The sequence below is a fragment of the Vigna angularis genome, chromosome 1 (genome assembly GCF_016808095.1).
Source record: "Vigna angularis cultivar LongXiaoDou No.4 chromosome 1, ASM1680809v1, whole genome shotgun sequence".
NCBI classification, from domain to species: Eukaryota; Viridiplantae; Streptophyta; class Magnoliopsida; order Fabales; family Fabaceae; genus Vigna; species Vigna angularis.
Window position 1 is genome coordinate 62043791 of NC_068970.1, and position 23922 is coordinate 62067712.

At 34.2% G+C, this 23922-nt stretch overlaps 2 protein-coding genes across 10 annotated transcripts; one reads left to right on the plus strand and one right to left on the minus strand.

Annotated features, from left to right (window-relative positions):
• Positions 1-46: 46 nt before the first annotated feature.
• LOC108322914 (COP1-interactive protein 1) lies at positions 47-22246 on the plus strand. Of its 3 annotated transcripts, none has more exons than XM_052871575.1 (3): positions 47-100; positions 18699-18878; positions 20055-22246. In XM_052871575.1, the coding sequence occupies exons 2-3, from the start codon at positions 18788-18790 to the stop codon at positions 22154-22156; spliced, it is 2193 nt and encodes a 730-aa protein (XP_052727535.1). In that variant the 5' UTR covers positions 47-100; positions 18699-18787; the 3' UTR covers positions 22157-22246. The 3 variants fall into 3 exon arrangements, with proteins under 3 accessions (XP_052727535.1, XP_052727536.1, XP_017410700.1); XM_017555211.2 differs by lacking the exon at positions 47-100 and adding an exon at positions 16270-17229; XM_052871576.1 differs by lacking the exons at positions 47-100; positions 18699-18878 and adding an exon at positions 9734-9860.
• Positions 6128-15549, minus strand: LOC108322946 (protein SPA1-RELATED 2). Of its 7 annotated transcripts, XR_008246437.1 has the most exons (9): positions 14980-15528; positions 13336-14808; positions 11956-12113; positions 10536-11367; positions 9755-9901; positions 9349-9516; positions 9199-9265; positions 7138-7197; positions 6837-6915 (listed from the first exon to the last, which is right to left on the minus strand). XR_008246437.1 is itself a non-coding variant. In XM_017555259.2 (8 exons), the coding sequence occupies exons 2-8, from the start codon at positions 14761-14763 to the stop codon at positions 6724-6726; spliced, it is 3135 nt and encodes a 1044-aa protein (XP_017410748.1). In that variant the 5' UTR covers positions 14764-14808; positions 14980-15343; the 3' UTR covers positions 6128-6723. The 7 variants fall into 7 exon arrangements, 6 of the variants coding, with proteins under 6 accessions (XP_017410748.1, XP_017410749.1, XP_052727532.1 ...); XM_017555259.2 differs by having other exon boundaries at positions 6128-6915; positions 9199-9516; positions 14980-15343; XM_052871572.1 differs by lacking the exon at positions 7138-7197 and having other exon boundaries at positions 6777-6915; positions 14980-15529.
• Positions 22247-23922: the final 1676 nt, after the last annotated feature.

Below are 23922 nucleotides of genomic sequence, written 5' to 3' on the forward strand. Positions count from 1 at the left end.
CTGCTTTTTAAATGGTTTTCGTTTTCTGCCTCGACAGAAAGTGAAGAACTTTTCCCTAGCTGGACAAGAAAAACAGAAAACCGAACCCAGTAGTCAGAAGGTTTGATTATAGATTGGTATCATCATTGCTTCACAAGTGCCTTCTAATTCATATATTTATGTACCAGAAGCTATTCAGTTTCAAATTTGAATTTCAAATATTCACAAATAATTTTGATTTAGAGAATTTTTTGGTTTCAAGTGTAAGTTGAGTTGGAGGTTAAGTTGCTTGCACTGTATCTCTCATCTTCGGATGTTGTGCAAGTTTTTCCTAAACCTGACCACCTTAATCGTAATTACGGCCTGGGGTTAATATAACCAAACATTTCCACTTTACCTTGTTCAGTTTACACTGAACCCTTTTGATACATGGGATGGAATGCATAACCTGTTTAAATGTATGTGTTTCTAGTTAACTGCGAATACAAATTTAGCATTTTAATGGATGGGTTCTCTGGCTTTATAAGAGAACTTTTATCAGTTTAGTAGAAGAAAAAATATTTTGTATTTGATTGATGATGTGTTTCTAGTTATTTGATTTTAGTCATTTTTTATTTCTAGAATTATAGAATTGTAAATTCATTGCCGATTATTGTTCTTAGTCAATCAGCTATACTCTCATTATACCAAAAGCAAGATAACCATTATATTAGCAAGAGAAAAGCATAACCAAGTCTGAAATCTGTTCCGACCGCAAACACTAGCCCACTAAATGGCCCAACATGAATAAACTAAACACCTACTCTTCTAACTCAGAGCAGCATTACGTTCCCCACTTCTCTCCCTACATACGAACACAACACCGCTTTCTGCTACTAATTCAGAAGTGTGAGGAAATTTAGGCCGAGTGGATGATGTATGTGAGTACCAGAGCCAGCAACATCAGTGTATATGCTACCCCTTGATCGATAGACGACCCTGAATTACAATACAACACAAATATAATTATTTGATTGAACTTTTTATTATATTGGATTAGACATAGTCAATTGCTTCGGAAATTAAAAATACAATTCATGTTCAAAATATATCCTATGCATTGTTGTTCTTACTTAAAGTGCGCTCTGACATAAAATTTTAAATGTAACAGCATAAATTTCGAGTAACAGAGTTGAAAATATGGCAAATTACATTGGTCATGATATTTTTCATGGTGTATACAGTAGTTCCTTGTTTTAGTTTTTGAAAGTATTCACCGAGCTTTTAGACATTTGGAAAGAAAAAATAAAACTGTGATATTAGTATTAAGACGGATGATTTAGGATGTGGTCGAAGGAAATTAGTGTAGATCTGGGAAGAAGTGAGAGGAAAAGTTAATAATAAAGAAGAAAAGTACCGTCACTGGAAGGGGCGAGTGCAGGGGCTGCAGTTTGAGCCTGAACAGCTGCAGGCATTGAAAGAGCAAGAATGAGAGCGGCAACCATGGCCACAACTCCCAATCCCAAGGAATGCTTGCAAACACCTGCCATCTCCAAATTACAGTCGCTTCTCTTTCTCTCTATTTGGTGCGGAAGAGAGAGAAAGGAAAAGGGAGATGAAGTGAGAGAATAAGAGGAAGAGGGTGGGTTTTGTGTTGTGTTGTGTTAAGGTAATGTGATTGCGTTGGAAGAGGGTGTTGCGTTTAAAAAGGTGATTAGAGTTGTTTTGTGGGGGAGAGACAAAACAGGAAAAAACCACTCTCTTGTGGGCCGTATGTTTCGGAAACCCATCTTATGTTTGCCTATTCCAATCCCTCTCATTCATTTTATTTATGCCAAAATTCTATTATTATTTTAACCTCTTCATTTCTTACGTATCTGTTCCCCTCTTTTAAAAGGCAAACGAATCAAAACTCACGAGACACGGCTATTCTGTTAACTTTTACAAAAATTACATACTTATAACAATTTCAAGGATCGTGTAACATCCCAAAAATATAGTGTAAAGTCATATAATAGGAACATCACATTCATAATACTACAAATCAGTTCTTACAAAAGATAGAATGTACGGTTATGGTCGAACGATCTTACAAAATAGCAAGGGGTTAAAACTGTACAAATATACAACCTAGACCGAACGGTTTACAAAATACTTATACCGAACGATCCTCCAAAACAAGAAAACAGCAGATGGCTGAACGGTTTTACTGTTCAACCTTAACGTCTACCTCGACCAAATTTTCTTCTTCCAGCGCCTCTTCCAGCAAAGCTTCTCCTTCTGCTCACATCCACACGGATGATCATTGCAACAGAAGGACAACCACCGAACGTACAAAACGGACAAGACAGGAAGTAGGGTAAGCTTATGTAATTCAATTCAAGTATCCACATAGATTTCACACAATTCAAATAAACGAAATAATTCATTCACTTTTACATGCAAAGCTTAATACTAGACTCTGATTGTCCGGACTGTATGAATTTTGTGTAGCTACGACGTTCGTGCACCCGTGTGATGTAGTAACTAGGATACCCTCAACAACTGCCACCCGAGGTTAGTCCTATATGTCCAAATTAACCATAAGGACTAGGACCTCCTACCATTCCCACACATGACTTACCCTTCTCTACATGAGAACGATTAATCACGGAATATCAAGATGAACCGCCAGCTTAGCGTGCCCACATTCATACTTTACCAATTCCAATATCCATTCATGAGATATTCCTCCCCGGAATACTCTTTCATAATCAAAGTCATTTCATCCATATCATATTCCATCATCTTTCATTATTAAAACCTCAACTGAACCAATTTGAATAAAGATCCCTTAGGATACCAAATACCGAACGTAAATCTTCAACCCCAAACGAGACCGAACACTTGGAGTGAGACCGAGAGGTCTCCAGTTCCAAAACAAATCAAAACCGAGAGAGTTACTATCGGGTTTGGGAAGAGACCGATTACGATAATATTTCATAAAGACTAATAGAAGCGAATGTTATTTACAAAGTGAGCCAATTTAATGAACTGACTCATGAGCGTTTAGACCAAACACCGTAAAGCCTAGACCGAGTACTAAGACTCTAGGCCGAAACCAATGGCGACAGACACTGTAAGACATCAAATGATAGTACTTGAAGGAATCATATGAAGAAACCGAACGCTATAAATACTTAGCTTATTTATGAGTTTAACATCAAGAAAATCGAATGCCAGTCGAAGACCGAGCACGGTAGAGAGCGAACACTATTGAGTTTGGACGGACACTCTTATTATCAAGATAGATTACGGAAAGGAGAACGAGCGCTTGGTGTAAGACCTAACACTTACTTAGTACGAACGCTTGGTATAAGACCGAGCACTACTTAGTATTATAGAATAAAAGCTTGATAATTATAAGATACCGTTTAAGTAGTGTTCAAGACGAACAATATATATACAAATACATATAGATATACTTAAGTTTATAACAGAATACCAAGGAACGAATATCCCTGGTTGAATGCTTATATACAAATATTACTAAACGAAGACGCTCGGTCCTCAACTGAAATTTCATCCAAATGAAAGAATCTAGTTCCAACCGAGTACACAAGAAAACCGAACGGTCAAAGACCTTCAGTGACGAACATCAATTTTCATATGGAATTACATACTTAGAATTCTTTATATCAATTCATTTCTCAACATCTATCTTCATAATTTCATACATCCATATCATAGTAAATTTTCATACTTCACACAGTCAAAACATAACAACAATCATATTTTATATTCATTCAGCAAATCAACGAACATACATCCATTCAAAACGAACATAAAATCAAATTATATAAGCTTCCCTTACCTCTAACGTGACCGAACGCTTCCAGATATGGTTATTGGTTCACCTCTATAAGTTCTTCTACCCTCAACGCTCAACAATTTCCAAAACTAACCAAGTGAAAACCAAAACACTATTAGAACCACTCATTTTAAAAGAGTGATCAACACATGAAACCAGAACTTGGTTTGCACATCCAGGAAAACGCACGACTGAGTGAAGAGAAGAACTTACCAGCTCAGCTTCACAAACTGATCGGTTCAATCGAAAGCCCTTGAGACTGGAAGAGTGGAAATGGTGCCTGAGTGATGATCGGAGAAAGGAATGGTTAAGATTTCTTAGAGAGAAGATGAAGAAATCTAGAGAGAAGGAGGAGATTTCAGAAGGTTGAAGATGGATGGTGCATGTAGAGAAGTGGCACGAAAATTTGAAAGTTTCAGTTTTACTCCTACCGTCAAAACTGTTCGTCCAATTTGCATCACATACCTGTCTTCCACTTTCTGAACTTCAGACGCTCCAATCGCTTACACCTGGCGTCCACTCGAATGGGGTTTTTAGTGGGTTTTAAATGGGTTCTGACAGATCGTATGGTGATTCATCAATACCACACCATGACAAGTATTCATACAAGTTGAAACTTACAAAAAACAAAAATATTTACCTTTTCTTTGGATTATTGTGGTTATTACATGTTGCAAGGAGATATCACTCAGTGCTTTTGAAGAAACATGTAATAACAATGGGTCCTTAAGCCCTCCATTTCCCCAACCACACCTTCACATTCGAAAATATCACATGACGCTTACTTATTGTATTGCCAATTCAAATTCAAGCTATGGCATCGAGCATTTATGGATCCTATTAGCTTATGTGTTGCCACCATTAGTGAATACTTGGGTATTTGAGTGATGCTCCCTCCACCACCACATCTTCTCCCTACACCTCCCTAATTTTTTTTTAAAATTCTAAATTTACCTGTTTTACGTTTTACTTTTACCAATTTTACTTTTTATTTTTTAAAACCCTAATCCCAATGCTCTCTCACTTTCACTCTCCCTTTCACTCTCAATAGCAAGTTCCCACCCCTCACTGTCACTTTCTCTCTTTCTCTTAATTTTCACTTCCGTTAACACAAAATTTGACAGAAAAAACAAATTCTGCATGGTATAAATTTAGAACATTTATAACTTCTGATGAGTTTTGAAGTATCATGATTTCATAATATATAATCTACTAAAATTTCTTCCTCACTTCCTTGTCTTTAAATAACCAAACTTGAAAATCTATGCTTAAAATTACATCTGTACTTACAATGGTGCAATGAAAGAGAAGTATGCTTGTTGAGTACAAAATAAAAAGTGAATAAAAGAAAAAATAGTTAGTTCAGTTTATCTTCTTGTTTATGTTGTTTATGCAGAATTTATTTTTTCTGTCAAATTTTATGTTAACGGAAGTGAAAATTAAGAGAAAGAGAGAAAGTGACAGTGGGAAGGTGGAGACTTGCTGTTAAGAATGAAAGAGAAAGTGAAAGTGGGAGGAAATTGAGAGTAGAGTTTTAAAAAGTAAAAAGTAAAATTGGTAAAAGTAAAAAGTAAAAACGGTAAATTTAGAATTTAAAAAACATTTGAGAGGTGTAGGGAGAAGATGGGGTGGTGGAGGGAGCATCATTATGAGTATTTTTATGAGAATATATATGTTAGTATCATAAAATTAACACTTGAGTATTATAAGACACTTTTATTGGAATGGAATAACATAACATAAAAATTTATTCATTTTTTACTAACATACGAGAAAATCAATGCTTTTTAATTTTGCTTTAAATACATTTGTGTAATTTAGACAATAAACATGTAAAAAGAGGGAAAAAAAATTAAAATGTAGCCGTACAATACTTATACATACACACATGCATGCTTAGATTTATATCCATCTCGTAATAAATTTGAGGTAGTAGCCTCAAAACTTTACAAAATGCAAAATTACAAAATTAAAGCAACCAATTGTCATAAAAAAACTTCACAATATTTTTTTTAACTGTTTTTAGTGTCTAAACAATCTTACCCTCAGTTATCATAAAAAAAGTCAATACACATGCATATAAAGCTGGTGTTTTCATTAGTTAATCATAGTATAATTATTGTTTAATTTATTCTATCATTTTATTATCTTAATATATATATATATATATATATATATATATATATATATATATATAAAGTATTAATTCTCTAATATTTAAAAAAAATTATAATACAAAATGTTTTGAAATTACACATTTTAGCAAAAAAAATACAACTTGTAACTCAACCTATTCTAATTTAATTAATAAAAATTGGATTAGAATGCATAAGTTCTAGTAAAAAAATATAGCAACACGGCCCAAGATTTATTTGTTGGATGAAGTGATGAGTTTGGCCGCAATAGATCCAAATAGTATACATAACTGACTAAACACCGGGGGAAATTCAAGATGGTTTTCCTTTGAAAACTGTCTGTTAGTGAAGCTGCTTTTAACCTACGAACATTTCATTACAGGAGAACAATTAGTAGTTCACGCATACACTTCACACTTCGTGCAGAGATATGGAGTTTAATCTTGAATCTAAAAGTTGGTAGAAACTCCTGCCATGTCCATTCTGAAATGTTAATCTTTCACACAATGAATCTGCTTCCATTTTTTAGATTCATCCTCCTCGACTTTCTTTGTGTAACAAGCCTTTTCCACAAAAGCCAGACTGAACATCTTGGTTAATATTGTGACTTTTTCTCTTCATAATTATGCCTGAACTACGAGAAGTCGTGCCGTCAAAAGAATTTTAGATGAACTCGGAGAAAATTGATGGCATTGACTTGAGTGACAAGGGTGAAACACTAAAACTATATATTGGACTGTACAAACAGTAAGGGTGCCCTTATCAAGGGCAAGCTTCCCCTCAAATCATCTGTAAAACTTTTATACATCCACTTGTATTAGCTGCAATAAGCATGTCTGATTTCCCTCTCCAGCACACACTTGAAACAAATTGACTATAGTCATCATCAGTCTCTTTACCAGAAACAGGATCAATGGACCCGAACTTGTGCGAAATGACTGGCATGGGAAAAGATTTATAATAGGCATAGACCTGCAAGACCATACATAGATATCACTGCAAAATTTGTGCATATACAAGTTACGGGATAGGATGTGTGTGCTCTCATTTCAGAGAGATTGGTGAACGTTGAATAGATGATAAACAACTTCAATGATTAAAAAATCCTAAATGGATAATAATAGTATAACACTTTTTTGTATTTGGCAACTTAAAAGGCCGTCTTACAAATTTATAATGGAAAATAATGCATACCTCATTTGTTTCTGAACCACATGTTATATATCCATCAGCAACTGATAAACCCACAAAATTCTGTAATAGCAAGAGGTGTACTCAACTCAGTCTTTTTGACGTGAATCCATAGGAGTCGCTCACCAGAGTAGTTAACAAAATAATATTTTGGCAGGTAAATCTGAATTTTGTAAATTTGTTTTTCATTACTTAGTCAGACCATCACAATCTTCATATAGCATCCTAAAAAAGTGAATTTATTTTCCTTTTCTAAATCCAATTTTCGAGGTGTGTGACAAACAGACCCTTAAAGAGGCTCTGAGAAATAGAGAAGATTGGGAGGAAATATCCCTTGTGTTAAATACACATATAGGGTTCTCTATTTATAATAGAAGAGTTGAATATAGTGAAAAACTATATTTGGGATTAATCTCCCTTGTGTTAAATACACACATAGGGTTCTCTATTTATAATAGAAGAAATATGGGTTAAGCCCAAAATACAAATGAGAAATAATAACAAACTAACTAAAAGATAAAAGATATAATATATCTAACACTCCCCCTCAAGCTGGAGCATACAAATTGTATGAACTAAGCTTGGAATAGATGAACTCAGTGTTGAACTAGATGATTTGTCTTCAAGAGTGAGGCAAACATAGATGGACTAACAGCAGCTTGTGAAACTTCAACTTCAAAAGTGGATGAAGGAGAGCAGTGGTGGACAATGACAAACTGCAAGGACTGATTCCCAATCAATGATGGATGAGTGACGAGATCAACAGTAGTAGCTGAAAGCTAAGAGCTACAAAACTGCAGGGACTACACTAAATCCTCATCAATGATGGATAGGTGACGGGATCAACAGTAGTAGCTGAAATCTACAAAACTGCAGGGACTACACCCATATTTATGTGACTTGCAGTGTCTTGGAAACGTACTCCCCCTTAGTGTGAACGGCGGAAATGTGAAATATCACAGTTGCTGGACCACTAAAAACAAAACAAAATATTAAGCTACAATGCTGAAACAAAGGCATCAAAGATCCAAAGACATGTTGGAGGTTCAAAATTCTTTGCTGGACAACTCCCAAGTGGTGATACTTAGCAGTGTATCACAAGAAGATCGGGCTAAACTCTAGCCCAAGAAGAACTTACGCAGTTGCGTCTGTCTGAGGCGGTAGCGACTGCAGCGGCCGTTGATTGCGCCGGTGCCGACTGCGGCAAATCTAGTGAGAAAGGAAGAAGATGGAGATTCTGTGAAGACCAAAGAAGATGGAAGCTATGGTTGCTATGGAAGGTCAGAACAAAGAGAAGAAGCTCCAGCGAGACGACCGGCAGCAGCGCGGTTTGATGCCGACGTCGAGAAGACGACGCGTGATGAACACACGTCCGAGATCTACCGGAGAGAGGAGGCGCATGACAGCGCATGCGGACGAGACAGAGACGGCGACCACCAGGGTTAGGTCACGCTTGAAGAGACGATCCGGATCCACTAGTTACCGGTCGGAACTGTGACGGTGGCCGACGACAAGGTGACGCGTGGAAACACACGCACCCGAGACCAGCTAAAGACAGGCGGCGCGTGGAGGCGCGTGAAGATGAGTCTGGTCTTGACTCCGGCGGGGTTGGCCGTCGCTCGAGGAGACGCTTCAGATCCGCTGGTCACCGGTCAAAACTGTGACGGCGGCCGGCGGATAGCGACGATGGTCGACGGCAGAGGCGACTGGCTGCACTGGTGCTGACTGTGGCACAGATTTAAGAAGAGAAAGGGCTGCCCACTGAAATTTTAAGGGCTGCCGGCGGCCATGGCGGCCGGCCGCCGACAGACAGCAGAGACCCCGAAAGAAGATCAGAGAACCTGTTCTGATACCATGGGAGAAATAGAGAAGATTGAGAGGAAATATCCCTTGTGTTAAATACACACATAGAGTTCTCTATTTATAATAGAAGAAATATGAACTAAGCCCAAAATACAAATAAGAAATAATAACAAACTAACTAAAAGATAAAAGATATAATATATATCTAACAGAGGCCATGAAGATAATTTACAATCAGAGCTACAAAATATAAAATCTTACCTTCTCATTGGTATGTCCAGTCAGAGTTAAGCTGCAAGCACTAGTTGACCGACCCACAGGAGAGGTTCTGTTGAGATCCCAGATCTTCAAGGTATTATCGGTTGATGCAGAAACTAGTGTTTCAGAGTCCAAGAATTTGACAAAACTTACAGATTTACGATGGCCACTCAACACACACCAAGGGGTTCTAAGAAAGCGAAGATCATAGCAATAAGTCGAATTATCCGCGGATCCAAAGGCCAGCATATGAGATGAATGAGCAGAGAACTGAACACAACAGACATTAGCGACATTCCTTATTGTGCCTAAACTGTTTTTCTGCAAAATAATTTTACATTTTATTAGCTCTGGATCAATTGCAAGCAGAAATTGTCAAGTTAATTCTTGCTGTGGCTTTAACCAAGTTCATATCCATAAATGCCATAACAACTTGAGAGAAAACAACAAGCAATACTGACCCCAATTTCTCTAATTACCCTTTTTCGGTCAAGCAAATTCTCACAGTTTAAGCAGAATTACCTTGAACTGTGTATGCAGGTTAAGAGATTAAGCGTACCTCATTGATACTCCACAGTTTCAAAGAGCAGTCATCACTCCCACTGGCAAATTTAGTAGGGCATACAATAGAGAAATCAACAGACCAGGACCTCTTTTCATGTTCGGTGAGTCGAGAAAACTCTTGACCTGTATTGGCATCCCATAGCTGAAAATAAGAACATATCACTCATCAAGAAATAGTAGCCTTTTTCATACTACAGGAAAAAATTTCAAACTTTTTTATTTTATGGCGGAGAAGTGATGATATCGTTCTTGTTTATTAGACAAACTCTACGTGATAGGATCCGTACTCTAGGATACTATAATAAAGAAGTTAAAAAGCAATTCATCTTTGAATTAAAATAAAGCCCGCCATTGGGCATGATCATCCTTGTAAGTTGAGGTCAATATTACAGGCTAATTTACTAATCATCTAATTAAAATTTGGATGACAATCTGGACAAAATTATATTTTTGTTCTCCACTCGTCCCTTTAGGGTTAGTTCGACATATCTTGAAAACGGGAATAAAAAATTAAATTTCCATGCAAATTTTCTCTTAAATTTTATCCACAAGGTATGGTTCCCATCTTTAAAGGTATAACAAACTCACCTATTGGAGAAATTTAATCTCAAATATGCAAGTGAAAATTTTACTAGACCCATGAAGATAAAACCAATACATGCTGATTCGAAACTGCATATGCCAGAATGTAACTCACGGATACAGCAAGGAATGTATGCCAATGATGTCAGCAATAATTCAAATGGCATCAAATCTAGTGAGCAAGCCACACAAACCTTAACTACACCATCATAGTCTGTGGAGGCAAGATAGTTCTGGACGTAGCTATTCCAGCAAACACAACTTAGCCTTGATCTGTTTACCATCTCAACTACAGGATAATGGATGTCGACAGAGTTATTGAAAATTGCATCGAACTGAAAAACTTTTATTTTCTTCGATATCCCAGCAGCAGCAAAGTAGTCTCCATCTCTATCAAAACTCAGAGAACAGATTACATTTACTGGATTGTTAAAATCAGCAGTTCTTAGTATGCCCCGCACTTCAAACTTTTGATAACGCGCATACTTGCACAAACCGTCAAAGAAAGCTCCTAAAGTATCTGTATGTTTTTCCATTTCTTTTTGAGCTACACAGAACTTGTCAGAATTTCTCAGCACATCTTTATCTGGGCGGGTTGCTGTTTCTGTTCCAGGAAGCTTAATTGTAGATCTCGTAGAAAAGTAAGCATTTTCAAGTAGGCACATATTTTTCATCAGTCTCAGTTCATTTTCTTTAGAAACTGTGTATACTGGTGGTAATATTTCTGCACTTGAAGCTTCTTTGAGAAGAGATACACCCTCTATTCCACAGGATGAGTTGTTCTTCAAGCTCGAGGAAGCCAAGGATAGTCTCAAATCATGCCTTCTTTCCACCTCTTTTATATCTGATTCCATGCATCTGATTTCCTCAGTCAATTTGTGGGCATCCACGTGTTTCTGCTCTTTCAGAGAGATGAGGAAATGCAATAGCAATTCTGATTCTGCATCATATTGGTTAAGACTTGAGAGTAATTCCTCACAGTCCACCACTTTTGTTCCATTTATCACATCAGATTGTAGAATCTCCCTGTTATGCAAAATAAGTCATGACTTCAGTATATCATAGTTGTCTTTGGTAGATATAGCATGTTCGGAAAATGGAACTTCCTTACAAAACTCATAAATAGTTCTAGAACAAGATCAGAAAAGAAGCCCTCTTAGAAAATTGAGCCCAAGGTAAATCTCCTTTAGAGCTCAATTTCTATTAGTCCTCCCTTCTTCTCTCCGCATATTCTCCCATCCTATCCCGTTAAATAGCATGTTTTAGATATGTAACACGTGTCAACATTTGTATGCTAGCTATGCATTTCAATGAGGGATTTCGTTGATTTCCTTTTGTATTTATGACTGTACTCTAATGTCTTAATAAAAATAACACATGTGTCTTTATTATCTCTTACATACAATATTCAGAAACCTTTTATCTACATCCCCTGCTACTTGCATGTGTTCAGGATCTTCTTATCTGCCTCTCCACTCTCAGGCTGCCCGGCAGGCCAATTCATTTCTTCCCCTTCACTCCTTAACTGCCTGTTCTTTTGCCAAGACCTCCGAAGTCCGGTAACTATAATGCACAAGATTTTAAATAACTTAATACAAAAGATTTCAGCCTTACCTTATTGTTGGACGTGATGATGGTTCAGGATGCAGCATCCAAAGGCAAAATGCAGCTTCCTTAGGATACTCTGCTAGGAAAGCTGAGGGAAGAATCCTACCACGAAGAGCAGACATTGCAGCAGTATGTGCTCTTTCTGAATCAAAATGATTAAATAACTGAAAGAAAGACCGAAAATATAATCAGTCCTTAACTATATGTAAACTAATGTTGCTGTACTGTTTCAGTATGAATTGACCAAGAATTAGCATTTAATAAAAAAACCCAGTCAAAACTATTGACGGATTAAATTTACTACAACAGTTAATTGATTGCAAAGGTTTGAGGTAAACACCAGAACTATCAGTTTCACCAATCCAGAATGACATAGCAATGTTCAAAGCAGACAATAACATACAAACAAAAATCAATTAATGATAACCAGGTTGATGATTTGATGAATAAGCAAGAAATGATCTAGACCGTCAAGACAACCATTACTAGAACGAAAAGATAAATATGGTTTAAGATGTCAGTAAATGATGTTCATTTGGGTGTAAATCATGCCATCTTTGTTTTCTGGACGTGATCAAAGTAGGAAGACCGTGTTTTTTTTCATTGTAACCTCAACTGATCTAAAAGTAAAAAAAAAAAAAAGAGTAAATGATCCCACAATATTGGGATCAAATCACTGTTTTAAAATAACTAGGAAAACTAATCATAAGGAAATGATTACAATAAATCAGCTGATAATCAGGACCAATAATAAGGAAATAATTATAAACAACAACATAATTGTACACAGTAAATTTCACGGCATAGCTTCTTCTAAAGAGGAAGTAACATTGTGTCTGGCGAATATTCAGCATCCAGTTCAAATCATACCAAAACATTATAAAGATAGCTTATGCAAACGAGAGGGCAATACTAATGTAAGACTGAGAAATGGACAGTGTAAATAAGGAATAAAAAGGCATCAAAATAAAGACTACATATTGCAGTTGCTTAAAGTGCAAACAAACGGTAAATTAGCACGAAGTTAGCCCAAAACAAACTGTAAATTACAGGGCCATTGTCTCATTATTCACTTAATGTTAATGAATTCAAATATATTGAGAGTTGACACAGAACAAGAATAAGTTATTTAAGTTCGAATCATCTCTAGGTTCTTATAGAGAAAGAGTATAGAGTACCAATGTTCCATAGCAACAATGTTTGCAAGCTAATTTTCAAAAGAAGGGAAGACATACCCCCCACCCTGCCCCCCAAGTACAGACAAAGCATGTTTCCTATACGTGTACTCTTAGAAACACGTTAGTTTTAAGAAGTCAAGAATATAGCAGAGAAAGTGAACATTGAATTAATTTAATAAAGAGGGCATCCACCATCTGGACTATGCACCTCAAAAAAAAGGACCCCCAGACAGTAGATATTTGATAATATTGTGCAACCGCCCTCAGGACTTGTATACCATTCTTCTTCCAATCCTTCGTTTGAGGAAGTCAATTGGAATTGACCTGCATTAGATATGTGAGGGAGGCGAGACGGTCTCCGAATATTATGCTTAGAAAATTGGATATCTTCCTTGTATTCATTGCAATGATCTTGTGATACCACTGCATTGACTTTAACATCATTGGCAATTTGATGATACAAGTCAGTCATAGGAGGGCACCGACTCTTATCACCAGCAACTCTAACATTGTCACTGAATTTCTGTTTCTTCATCCGCAAATTATGAGAGGAAGATTTTACTTTCTCCGACAGCCTTTTTCTAATAAGGGAATTCTCTAGCTGAAGAACTTCAGAATTCGCAACACTATCTAATTTGTGTTTCTGAGTTGGCAACCCAAGATGCATAACATGGTTGGATGGTAGCAATTTAATATAAGAAGGGTACAGATTGTGCATTGCAACTCCCTGAGAATGAAAACCGCCAACCAAGTCTGCAATTTTTCTGAATATACTTAAATGCTCTGTTTTGCTTCCTTTGTGGTGCCTAGATTTCAACCATTCTCTCAAAATCACACCATCAGTGTCAGACCCACCAAATCTTGGCACAGTAGCATTATGAGGAGACTTTGCAATCTTTAAATCGGAGCTCGGGAATGCATTAGAATCCATCTGAATATCAATGCCAGACTTCATGAGGTTCTGATCTCTGGACACTACATATAAAGCATTAGAAGACGGACCTTTACATACAATACCCTTTCCCTTCAATGTACTTCTACTAAAATACTCTGAAAATCCGGATTTGTGTGCAGTTTTTGTTTGCATTACTTCGCCAGTATCTCCTTCATCCTCTTTTTGCTCAGCTGTGTGGTCATCAGCGGACAAGTGCTGCACGACATTGCCATGATCATAATTGACTGATTTTCTAGCTAATATGTCTCGGGAAGACATGGGCCCAAAATCTTCCCAAGCACTAGATGTAGCTTGAACACTCTTTCTAGCTATAATGCAATCCCTTCCCACACGCGAATCAGCAAACGGCTGATAACTATGCCGCCATGGACTCCGGCTATCATGCAAAGACCCTGGACCGTTCAAAGTACCGATTTCTAGGGTAGAACCGTTACAACTTTTCACCATTAACTCTTCAACCATGACACCACCATCGCCATCAGAAAATAGACCTGGATGCAAATGTTCCCTTCCTTCAGCCATATTCTTATCTTCTGGAATTTCATCATATTCTTGGGGTTTTAATACTCCGCGGAATTCAGGGTTTAGTGAATAGCCATCATCCTTGTTCTGATGTTGCACTTGCACACCTTCACCAATCTCCAATTCTTCGCCCATGCCGTCAAAATTATCATTCCACATGCCCCTCACCACGTGACATGAAATTATCTTTTAGAGATTCAAGTTCTGCCAAAGGTACTTCAACAATTAGCAATTGCACACACACCATACACAAACATGCTTCTCGAATGCTTCCGAAACGAAATGCAAGCAACATAATAATAAAAAAAAATCATACACGAGATATGTTGACATCTACTAATCAAAATTCAAGAACAATCAGAGCAATTCACTAACCTGAAAGAAGGAAGGAGCAAAACCAAAAGGCTCACCGCAGAAACAGAAATACTTGTTTGGGAAGAAATGCGATTTTCCGACCCGGTTACGAAACCGAATCGTTCGAAAAGAAACTACAGAAACGAAACGCTGAAAAGGGTTTTATTATTATGAGTTCCACCGCTCTCGCTCACCTCGTAAGTTGGTAGAATTAGAAGACGTTATGCTCGACTCAAATTTACGACATCTTACTTTCGTACAAATCTTCGTCATTCACATCATGCTAAATTCCAAGTCAACGTTTGCTTCATGACTTTAATTCTAACTTTCAACTTCTCAACTTTGTTAACTTATAATTAAAATTAATTACCTAGCATAATTTTTAATTGTGTTTAAACCAATTTTTAATTGTATTTTTTTAATTTTAAGAAATGGCAGTGAATGATCCACGTTGATGTGGTATGAAACAGTGCACATGCAAAATTGGAGGGCACGATAATCCTTTCACGTCCACTAGTTTCTGATATTTGCTACTTTGTTTCCGATTTTGGTCAAAACAAAAACAGTATTCTAACTTGATCTTTGTTTACTCTTTGTCTGTGGTTCTCACAGTGCCACGTCCCAATTGGGCCCTTTAAACCTGCTATGCGCCGCACTTGATTTTTTTTCTTTTCTTTAATGCTAGTTGGAATATCACAAACACAAGATTCAAATCCATTAATTAATACTTTTTTTGTTTAAACTTTACAATCTTGTAATAAATAGATTGCAAAATATAAAAGCTACTGAATACTACTATGTTATCGTGATATATAATTCTTCTAATAAGGAATGGAAACACCTAAACTAGAAAATTCAATGTTTTCACCGATCACTAATTCCCACCTCTTTATATTTTGATGGTCATGAGCTTTTACCTTCTAAACCCTGATTTTTATCTACATTAATCTCATTAATTTGCTGTTTTATTCACCAGAAACATTTCTAAATTATCAGAACTCTCAAATTCCGACTGTTACAATAAATTAAATTTCTAATTAAAACATCCAAAACATAATAAAAACAAAACAAAATCAAACATTTGAAAAAGAAAAATTAAATATATTTTTGGTTATTTAACATTCACTTAAAACAACAATTACTCCGATTTTTTTTAATCAAATTTTGTTACTTCAAACACATTTTATGTAAATTGTTTATATTATTGATATTTTTTTCAATATTAATTGAAAAAATATTAAATAAATTTAATAAAATTTTGTTAAAAAATTAAATTCATATCATCAAAAGTTAATTCAAAATTTGAAAAAAAAAACTAATTCTATTCTTTTACGTGATAAAAAAATATAATTAACAAAAAAGAACTATTTCAAATCTTGAAATTTAGTGTATTACCTCACAACCTTAACCTTAATTTAAAATTAAAAGGCTAGAACGAATAATAGAAAAAAGAAAACCTAACCTTCACACTCCTTTGTTATTAAACCTATAACCACAATAATTTAATTAAAATATTTGAAAGCAATTGTTTTGGTACAAATTTGAGAGTAATTTAATTCGGAATCGTAAAAAAAAAAAATACGAAACTGCATTACTTTTTTCTAAATATGCATTTCATTGAAAGTATTGACTTTTTTTAAAAAAATATATCTTGATACACATAAAACATTTTATAATTATTTAACTCAATTTTCTCTTACTTTTTTTGGTAAAAAAAGATAAAATTTTACTTTTTTATAATTATTTTATTTTTATAATATATATTAAATATAAATGTGTCACCGTATTATTTTTTTAATTTTTAGTTAGTGTCTTTGGAACAATAATTAACAGTTTTTCTTTAAATTAGTGGAAGAAAAAAATTTAAAACATTTGCAGTTCTATTTTTTTTTTCTTTCTGAATTTTCTCTTTCTTCCACGCTCCTCCCTCTTGTCTCCTTTGAAACGTACCAATAAGACAATTTTGTATCGCACCTTTTTTTAGATGTTGTTAATAATGCGCGAAACATTCAAGGGATTCTGAATCGTAATAATTTGAATCCTTAAAGGGCGTTTTATTCCAAATAAATCCCAAATTACTTTATCACCCTCACCAGGCAAGACGATAACAACTGCTTATTCATTTCCACTCGTCTAAGAAATGCTCAAGATATTCCTTCAATTTTCTTCTTTTTCTTTTCTTCATTATACTCTTTTACTTTTTATCTTCTGCTTTTCTTTCCCAATATCTCTGAATCAATTCCATCTGTGCATGCCAAGTTCCATTCACAGGTATTTTTCTCAAATCTTTATCGCGCAAACACATAAATCTTATTAGATCTGTTCTTTCTTCATTTCCTTCATTCAATTTTGTTGAACAGAATGTGCCCTTTTGATTTGTAACATTTGTGTCTCATTTTAATTTAGGATAATCTGATTAACATAAATCTGATTGTATGATAAAAATCATGACGGGATTCTAACAATGAGATTATTGAAAACAATGAATATTCATGTCTAATTACTACAATACTGGTATTTGTCATATGGATCCATGACAGACACTTTTTTGGTTTTAAAAAGTGTTAGCGTATTCCATGTGCACATACATAGAATTTGTATATTGGTGTTGTAAACTTCACCTGCTACTGATATCATACATGTTTCTGTGGAATTTATATGAACAGATAACCTTATCTTTGTGGAAAAAAGTGAACAGGGCTTAGATGTTCCTGTTTTGCAAAGGAATGTGGAAATGCTTAAACTTACGTTCACCACATTACTGATAAAAGTTCTTTCATGGCAAACACATTTCGATCACTATTTGTGTGGGTCAAACCATGACGGACTGTTTTCCTTTCAGGAAAAAAAAAAACTATCATTACGAATACTGACCATTTTTACAAATCTCTTTCATTTTAAATCATCCACATGTTACAAATTCCTGCAAGAAGAATGGGTGTGCATATCTTGATAAATACAGGAGATAAAGAACATTTTTTCACTCCATAATAACCTCACAATTTATGATAAGCTGTAAAATCCTACGTTATATTGATTTTTTAATTTGCCTTAATATTGTATTTTGGGGATACGAAACTCTGAGAGAATTATATGCATTTCAACACATAGACGAAAGCATTTATTCGCATCATAAGGAAAAATACAATATTTATGAAAGTAATATTAGTGCACTGGTAAATCTTAGTGATTCTACGTCAATAAAGATCACTGTAAAATTTAGTTTTTCTTTTTTTAATTGTTCTACTAGAATTAGGCACCTGTGTGTACTTCTGACTTCAAGCCAAGGTTCCATTTCCTTTTCTGAATTGAGGATTATCATTCACTCCTATACAATAATATAAGAAAATATATCCAATCACCCAAAAAATCCAAAAAAATGTTTTAGATAACATAAATAGGTTAATTATAACCTAACTTTTTCTTTCAGTGATTCTTATCTCTTGATTTTCTATTGACAAGTGCGTATGTTATTCTCATAAATGATGCCTTTTATCCGTACGACTAATTTTGAGCTCTATACAATTGTTGTCATGTTCTATACTTCTATCAAATTTATGTTATCTCTTATGTATATCAAAGAAATAGTTAAATAAATAAATTTTTATTGATCTCTTAATATCTTTTTATAAAGCAAAAAATACATTATTATATAAAGTAAAAGTAATTAAAATTTATTTATATTTGCCGACTTGTGATATGCATTCATAATTTCAAATTGTCATATTTCTTTATTTCAGGATTCCTAGTCATTTGTGAAACAAACTAAAGTTCCTTTGATAGCCATTTATTTTAAAGTATACTATTTGCTCATGGTTCCATAGAAAAGATGACAAATCATCACTCAAGAAAAGCAATCAAGTTTTTTGGAAAACTAATCGGTCCTGAAAATGTTGAAGAGCTCCAAAGAACCAGATCAGGTTTGTACATACTTGTTATGAACATTGGAGTAAGATTAAAACATGTCGAATCATTTTCTTTAGAAAATAAACGCAAAAAAAAAATATACTTACCGGAACTTAGTTTTATATCTACCAGAATTAGCTTTCCTTATTGAATATTAGTTTTTTTTAATTATAAAGTATGCACACAAAATAATACAAAAGAAGATATTTGTTATTATATGATAAATTGGTAATTATTTGATGAGAGAGTTTGAGGTACTTGAAATGGAAAAAAAAATTGAAATTATTATTACCTATTTTTCTAGATAAAGCATATTGGTTAACCAAATAAGGAAAAATGGAAAGGATAAGTCTTACTTGAAGGTGAAGGTGGTGCAGAAATTCTTTAAATATTAATGTTTAGATACCTGTTATAGTTTCAAATGAAAAATCAAAGGACAGAAATCAATGTCTATTAATGAGCTTTAAAGTTCTCTGGCGGTTCATGAACAAAAGTTTAAAAGAAGTAGTAGAAATGGTGAACAAACAAACAAGTTGAAAAATAGCAAAGGATGAGGAAGAGCATATCAGGATTGAGGATGTGAATGAAGGATAAAATCGTCCCTTCTTAGTTATAAGAAAAAGATTTTGTCATTCTCATAACAAATGGGTATACAATATATATTATCCAAGTAAATTGTACATATGGAGATAAGTACAAAGCTTGGATCGAAGTCAAAGCTTCAGTAACTCACCTCATGAAAGAACCAAAAATGGATTCCTTCATAGACAATTAAATGAGTACGTGTACATTGAACAACCAAAAAGATATATAAATAAAAAGGAAATAATACAGAGTATGCAAGCTACATATAGTTTTGTATGGTGTAAAGCAAACACCAATAGCATGGTTTAATCATATAGAGTCACACTTCATGAAAGAAGAATTTTAAAAAAGCCTAAATAAGTAAACCTTGTTCATTAAAATAAATGATGAATGTAACATATTAATTCTATAATGATGATTTTATTTATATTAGTGATGATAAGTGCTTGATGATTGACCTATGGAAGATGAAATTCTTCCTTAATTGAAGATTTTCAAAAACTATTATAAAATATTTTTATTTGACTGTATTTGTAATTTAGTGTTAAAATATTTGAAGTTCTTAATTGAATTATATATGTATTCCTTCTCTCTTTTTTTTGCAGATATTGAAACTAATATTTCTGGGATATTGAAATTTATTAAGAACGAAAGTCTTAATACAGAAGATGGAAATCTCAAACATTCCACAAACTGGACAGAATTTAAGGGGTTGATAGAAGACTTATGCAAGAATCATCAATCAATGTATGCCTTGTATGATCGTATTACTGAAGAGTTTGAGAAATCCGTTTCTCGTAAAAGAAAAGTGTCCTCATCTGACTCTGAATCTGAATACTTTTCTTCAGAAGAAGTAGATGGTTATAGAAGAAGGTCAGAAAAAGAACATTATTATATATCTGATTTTGAAACTCCTAGACAATTTTTCGATAAAGGTGATGGTACAGATGAGACTACTAATGCTGAAGCACAAAAAACTGAAGAACAGTTAACTTTGCTAATGCAAGAGGTTGAGAGCTTGAGCAAACAAAAAAGTGATCTAAAACAAGAGGTTGAAAACCAAACACATGAAGTTAAACATCTGACCGCGAAGAACACTGAGTTGAATGATGAAATACTCGAACTTGATTCGTTGTTGAAAAAGGAGAAAGATAAGGTGTTCGATTTGCAGGCACAATTAAATGACAATGAGAACCAAGAAAAGCCCAATATTGCAGATTTGATGGCAAAGATTTGTGAGTTGGAACAGGAGATCAAGTCCTTGCAGACACAGAAAGATGAAATGGAAGAAAAATTAAAATGTGAGCAAAGTGAAGCATCAACCCAAAGAGAAGATTTGATGGATAAACTTGACATGGTACAACAAAGGTTGAATTTCATGGAAACTGTGAACAAAGAAGTAGAAGCCAAGATGGAAAGCCAAAGGGAGCAAATTTATCAAGATTCTACTGAGATAAACAATCTAAAGGACAATTTAACTAATATGAGATTGGTTGAGAAACATATGGTGGCAGAGAAAAATAGGCTTCTTTATAGGCTTAGGGATCTAGAACTAAATTTGGAAAGTCAAATGAGTCAGAAAAGTGAATTGGAAGAAAAATTAAGAGACAAGAATTATGAGATTAAAGAACTTACAGAGGAAAATAAGGTCTTCCAAGAAAGAAACCATGAACTGAGAACAACAATGACGCAAAAGGGGGAAGAGTTATCTAATTTTGTGAGAGAACATGAAAACCATGAAAATGGAGCTTCCATGGAAGTTATGACTTTAAAAGCAAAACTTAATGAAATGAGATTAGAGTTGGACACTATGCACGAACAGAAGAACAAACTGGAGCAACAGATCGAACGAAGTCAAAAAGAATATGTTGAAAGCCTAACAAGGATGGAAAATCTGAATGCCAAGTTGGCAACCCAAATAGGAGATCAAGAGAAAATGATTGAACAACTCAGTGAGGAGAACAAACAAGCTAAAGTTGTGTTTAGTAAATTGAAGACTGTTCAGGTAACTGCGGAAAGGAAAATCAATGAATTGGCAGAAGAGTTTCGAAGGAAAATGGAAGACAACATCAAGTTGTTGCACCAGAGGATCCATGTTGCAGAACAACTGAATAACGAAAATAAGTACAGTTACAAAATAACAAAACAAAGGTACGAGGAAGAGTACAAAGATATAGGAAAGAAAATTGCTCATTATAAAGATGAAAAACCAACACGCATTCCAAATGGGTTTGAATTTATTGCACTAAATGGATTAGATTTAGCAATTGAAAATCTGGAAGAGTATGCAACTCGTGTGACTAAGATGATGTGTGAGGTTAAGTTTATGATGGATCGGATGAGGGAAAAGAATGAGGAGGTGAAAGAAATGAGAGACAATGTGGATTACTTTAGGGAATTGTTGGATAAAAAGGAAGAACAAGAATTGTTGTTAAGGGAGAATTTGTGGATATTGGAGGCAGAGGTGAGCAAGGAAGGAGGAGATAAGTTGAACCTAAGAAAAGAAGTGAGTCAATTGGAGAAGAAGGTGGGAAAATTAGAAAAGAGTGTGAAAAAGAAGGAAGAAGATTTAGTTAACCTTGGGGAGAAGAAAAGGGAAGCAATAAGGCAACTTTGTTTTGTGATTGAGTTTCATAGAGATCGTTGTAACTATATAAAGGATATGGCTACAAAAAATAGGCTCAGTAACGTTACATCAAAAAATTAAGACTACTTGTATATTGAATTTTATACTTAACTTCTTTTTTTGTTTCACACAATTTTAATAGTATAGTAAGAATTTGTTAAGTTGTACTTTTAATTTGTAATAATTTTTTATTTAAGAACAAATAGAGATTGTATATTTGTTTCATAGATGATAAATTTTCTTTATTTAATATGCATTGTTAAAAATGACAGGATAGAAAATATTATGATTTTGTTTGTATGATAAAATTATCAGGAGAACTTGAACACGTAAAAATGATAATTTAATTAATTGTGTTATAGGAAAGAAATGAAATAGCAAATATATAAATAAACTTCTCTAATCTAAAAGTAATGTATTGTACAAGAGTATGTTGTTTTGGTGAATAAAAAAAATACGGTGAGGAAGTAAATATAAATGTATACACTGGTTTTAAAAAACTATATATTAATGTAAAATATAATTTTAACAATTTTTTATGTTATAAAACAAAATAATATCCTTCTTTTCTCTTTAGCCTTTACATTAATTAAATAAAAAATGTTGAGTTTGTGCTTTAATTTTTTTATATCATTTATAGTTTTCGATTTTTATAAATAAACCATATCAATCTTTCTCTTTTTTTCTTATCAAACTCATTTGTTGGTGATAATAGTTAATTATGATTGATAAATTTATAAAAAAAAGAAACTAATAGAAAAATGAAATAAGATAAACTAAATGTAACATGAATGAATCAAGGTTATTGTGGTTAACTAAATAATAATAAAATTTACGATGATTATTAATATTAATAACGGATACAATAATACTAAAAATAATGATAAAAATGGTAAGAAAATAATAATATATAGTTGAGGATGAATTTATGATGTTGGTTAAGGCCATTATAGTACTACCAATAGAATCATGATAATGGCAACAAAAATATTTCCGATAATTGTTAATATTAATAACGGATAAGAAAATAATAAAATTAATGGTAGAAATTGTGATGACAATGTAATTGGAGATGAATTCATGTTGTTAGTTAATAAAATGTATAATGTGTAATATCCCAGATTATATAAAAGTATATAATATAGTAAGTTCACATCTAAATAAAAGAGAACAGTTAGAGTAAACTGTAAATAAGTTTCTTAAGCTTACAGTCATCCCAAAATGAGTTATAATTTAAAACTTAAGCATACTAGAGTAATTCAAAATACAATAAATAACTAGAAGAATCCTAAGGAGACTAAGCAGCCGCATCATCTTCCTCCAAAGCTTGTTCCAGAGGCACCTCATCCATCTCTGCTCACATCCAAGTGGATGATCATTGCAAAAGAAAAGCATACCTAAGGAAACATAAACACACAAGCAAGGGTGAGCTAGATATAAAAATCATGTTATAGCAGTCACAGGCAACATGCAAGTAAAGACAGATACATTACACTACACACACATGACTTGTTGCACTTAAACTTGACTCGTCCGGACTTAGAATGATTGTCGAGCTATGGCGGGTTATGCACTCGTGGTGGCCTCTACTACTTTGCAAAGTCATTGCCAATGGGTTTCACCTTACCACACTCACGAGGTTAGTCCGTTATCACTCACCTTGGGCCATACTGGAAGCACCCAAGACTAGGACCTCCTGCTACTCCTCACCACATGGATCAATCCTCTCTACTTGAGAATAAAAGACCATTGGAGCGTCAGAAAAACCCCCAAGACTGAGCTACCATGCAAATCATTCTAAACACTAAGGGCACCACCATGAATCTTCTCCTTGAAGATCATGGAAT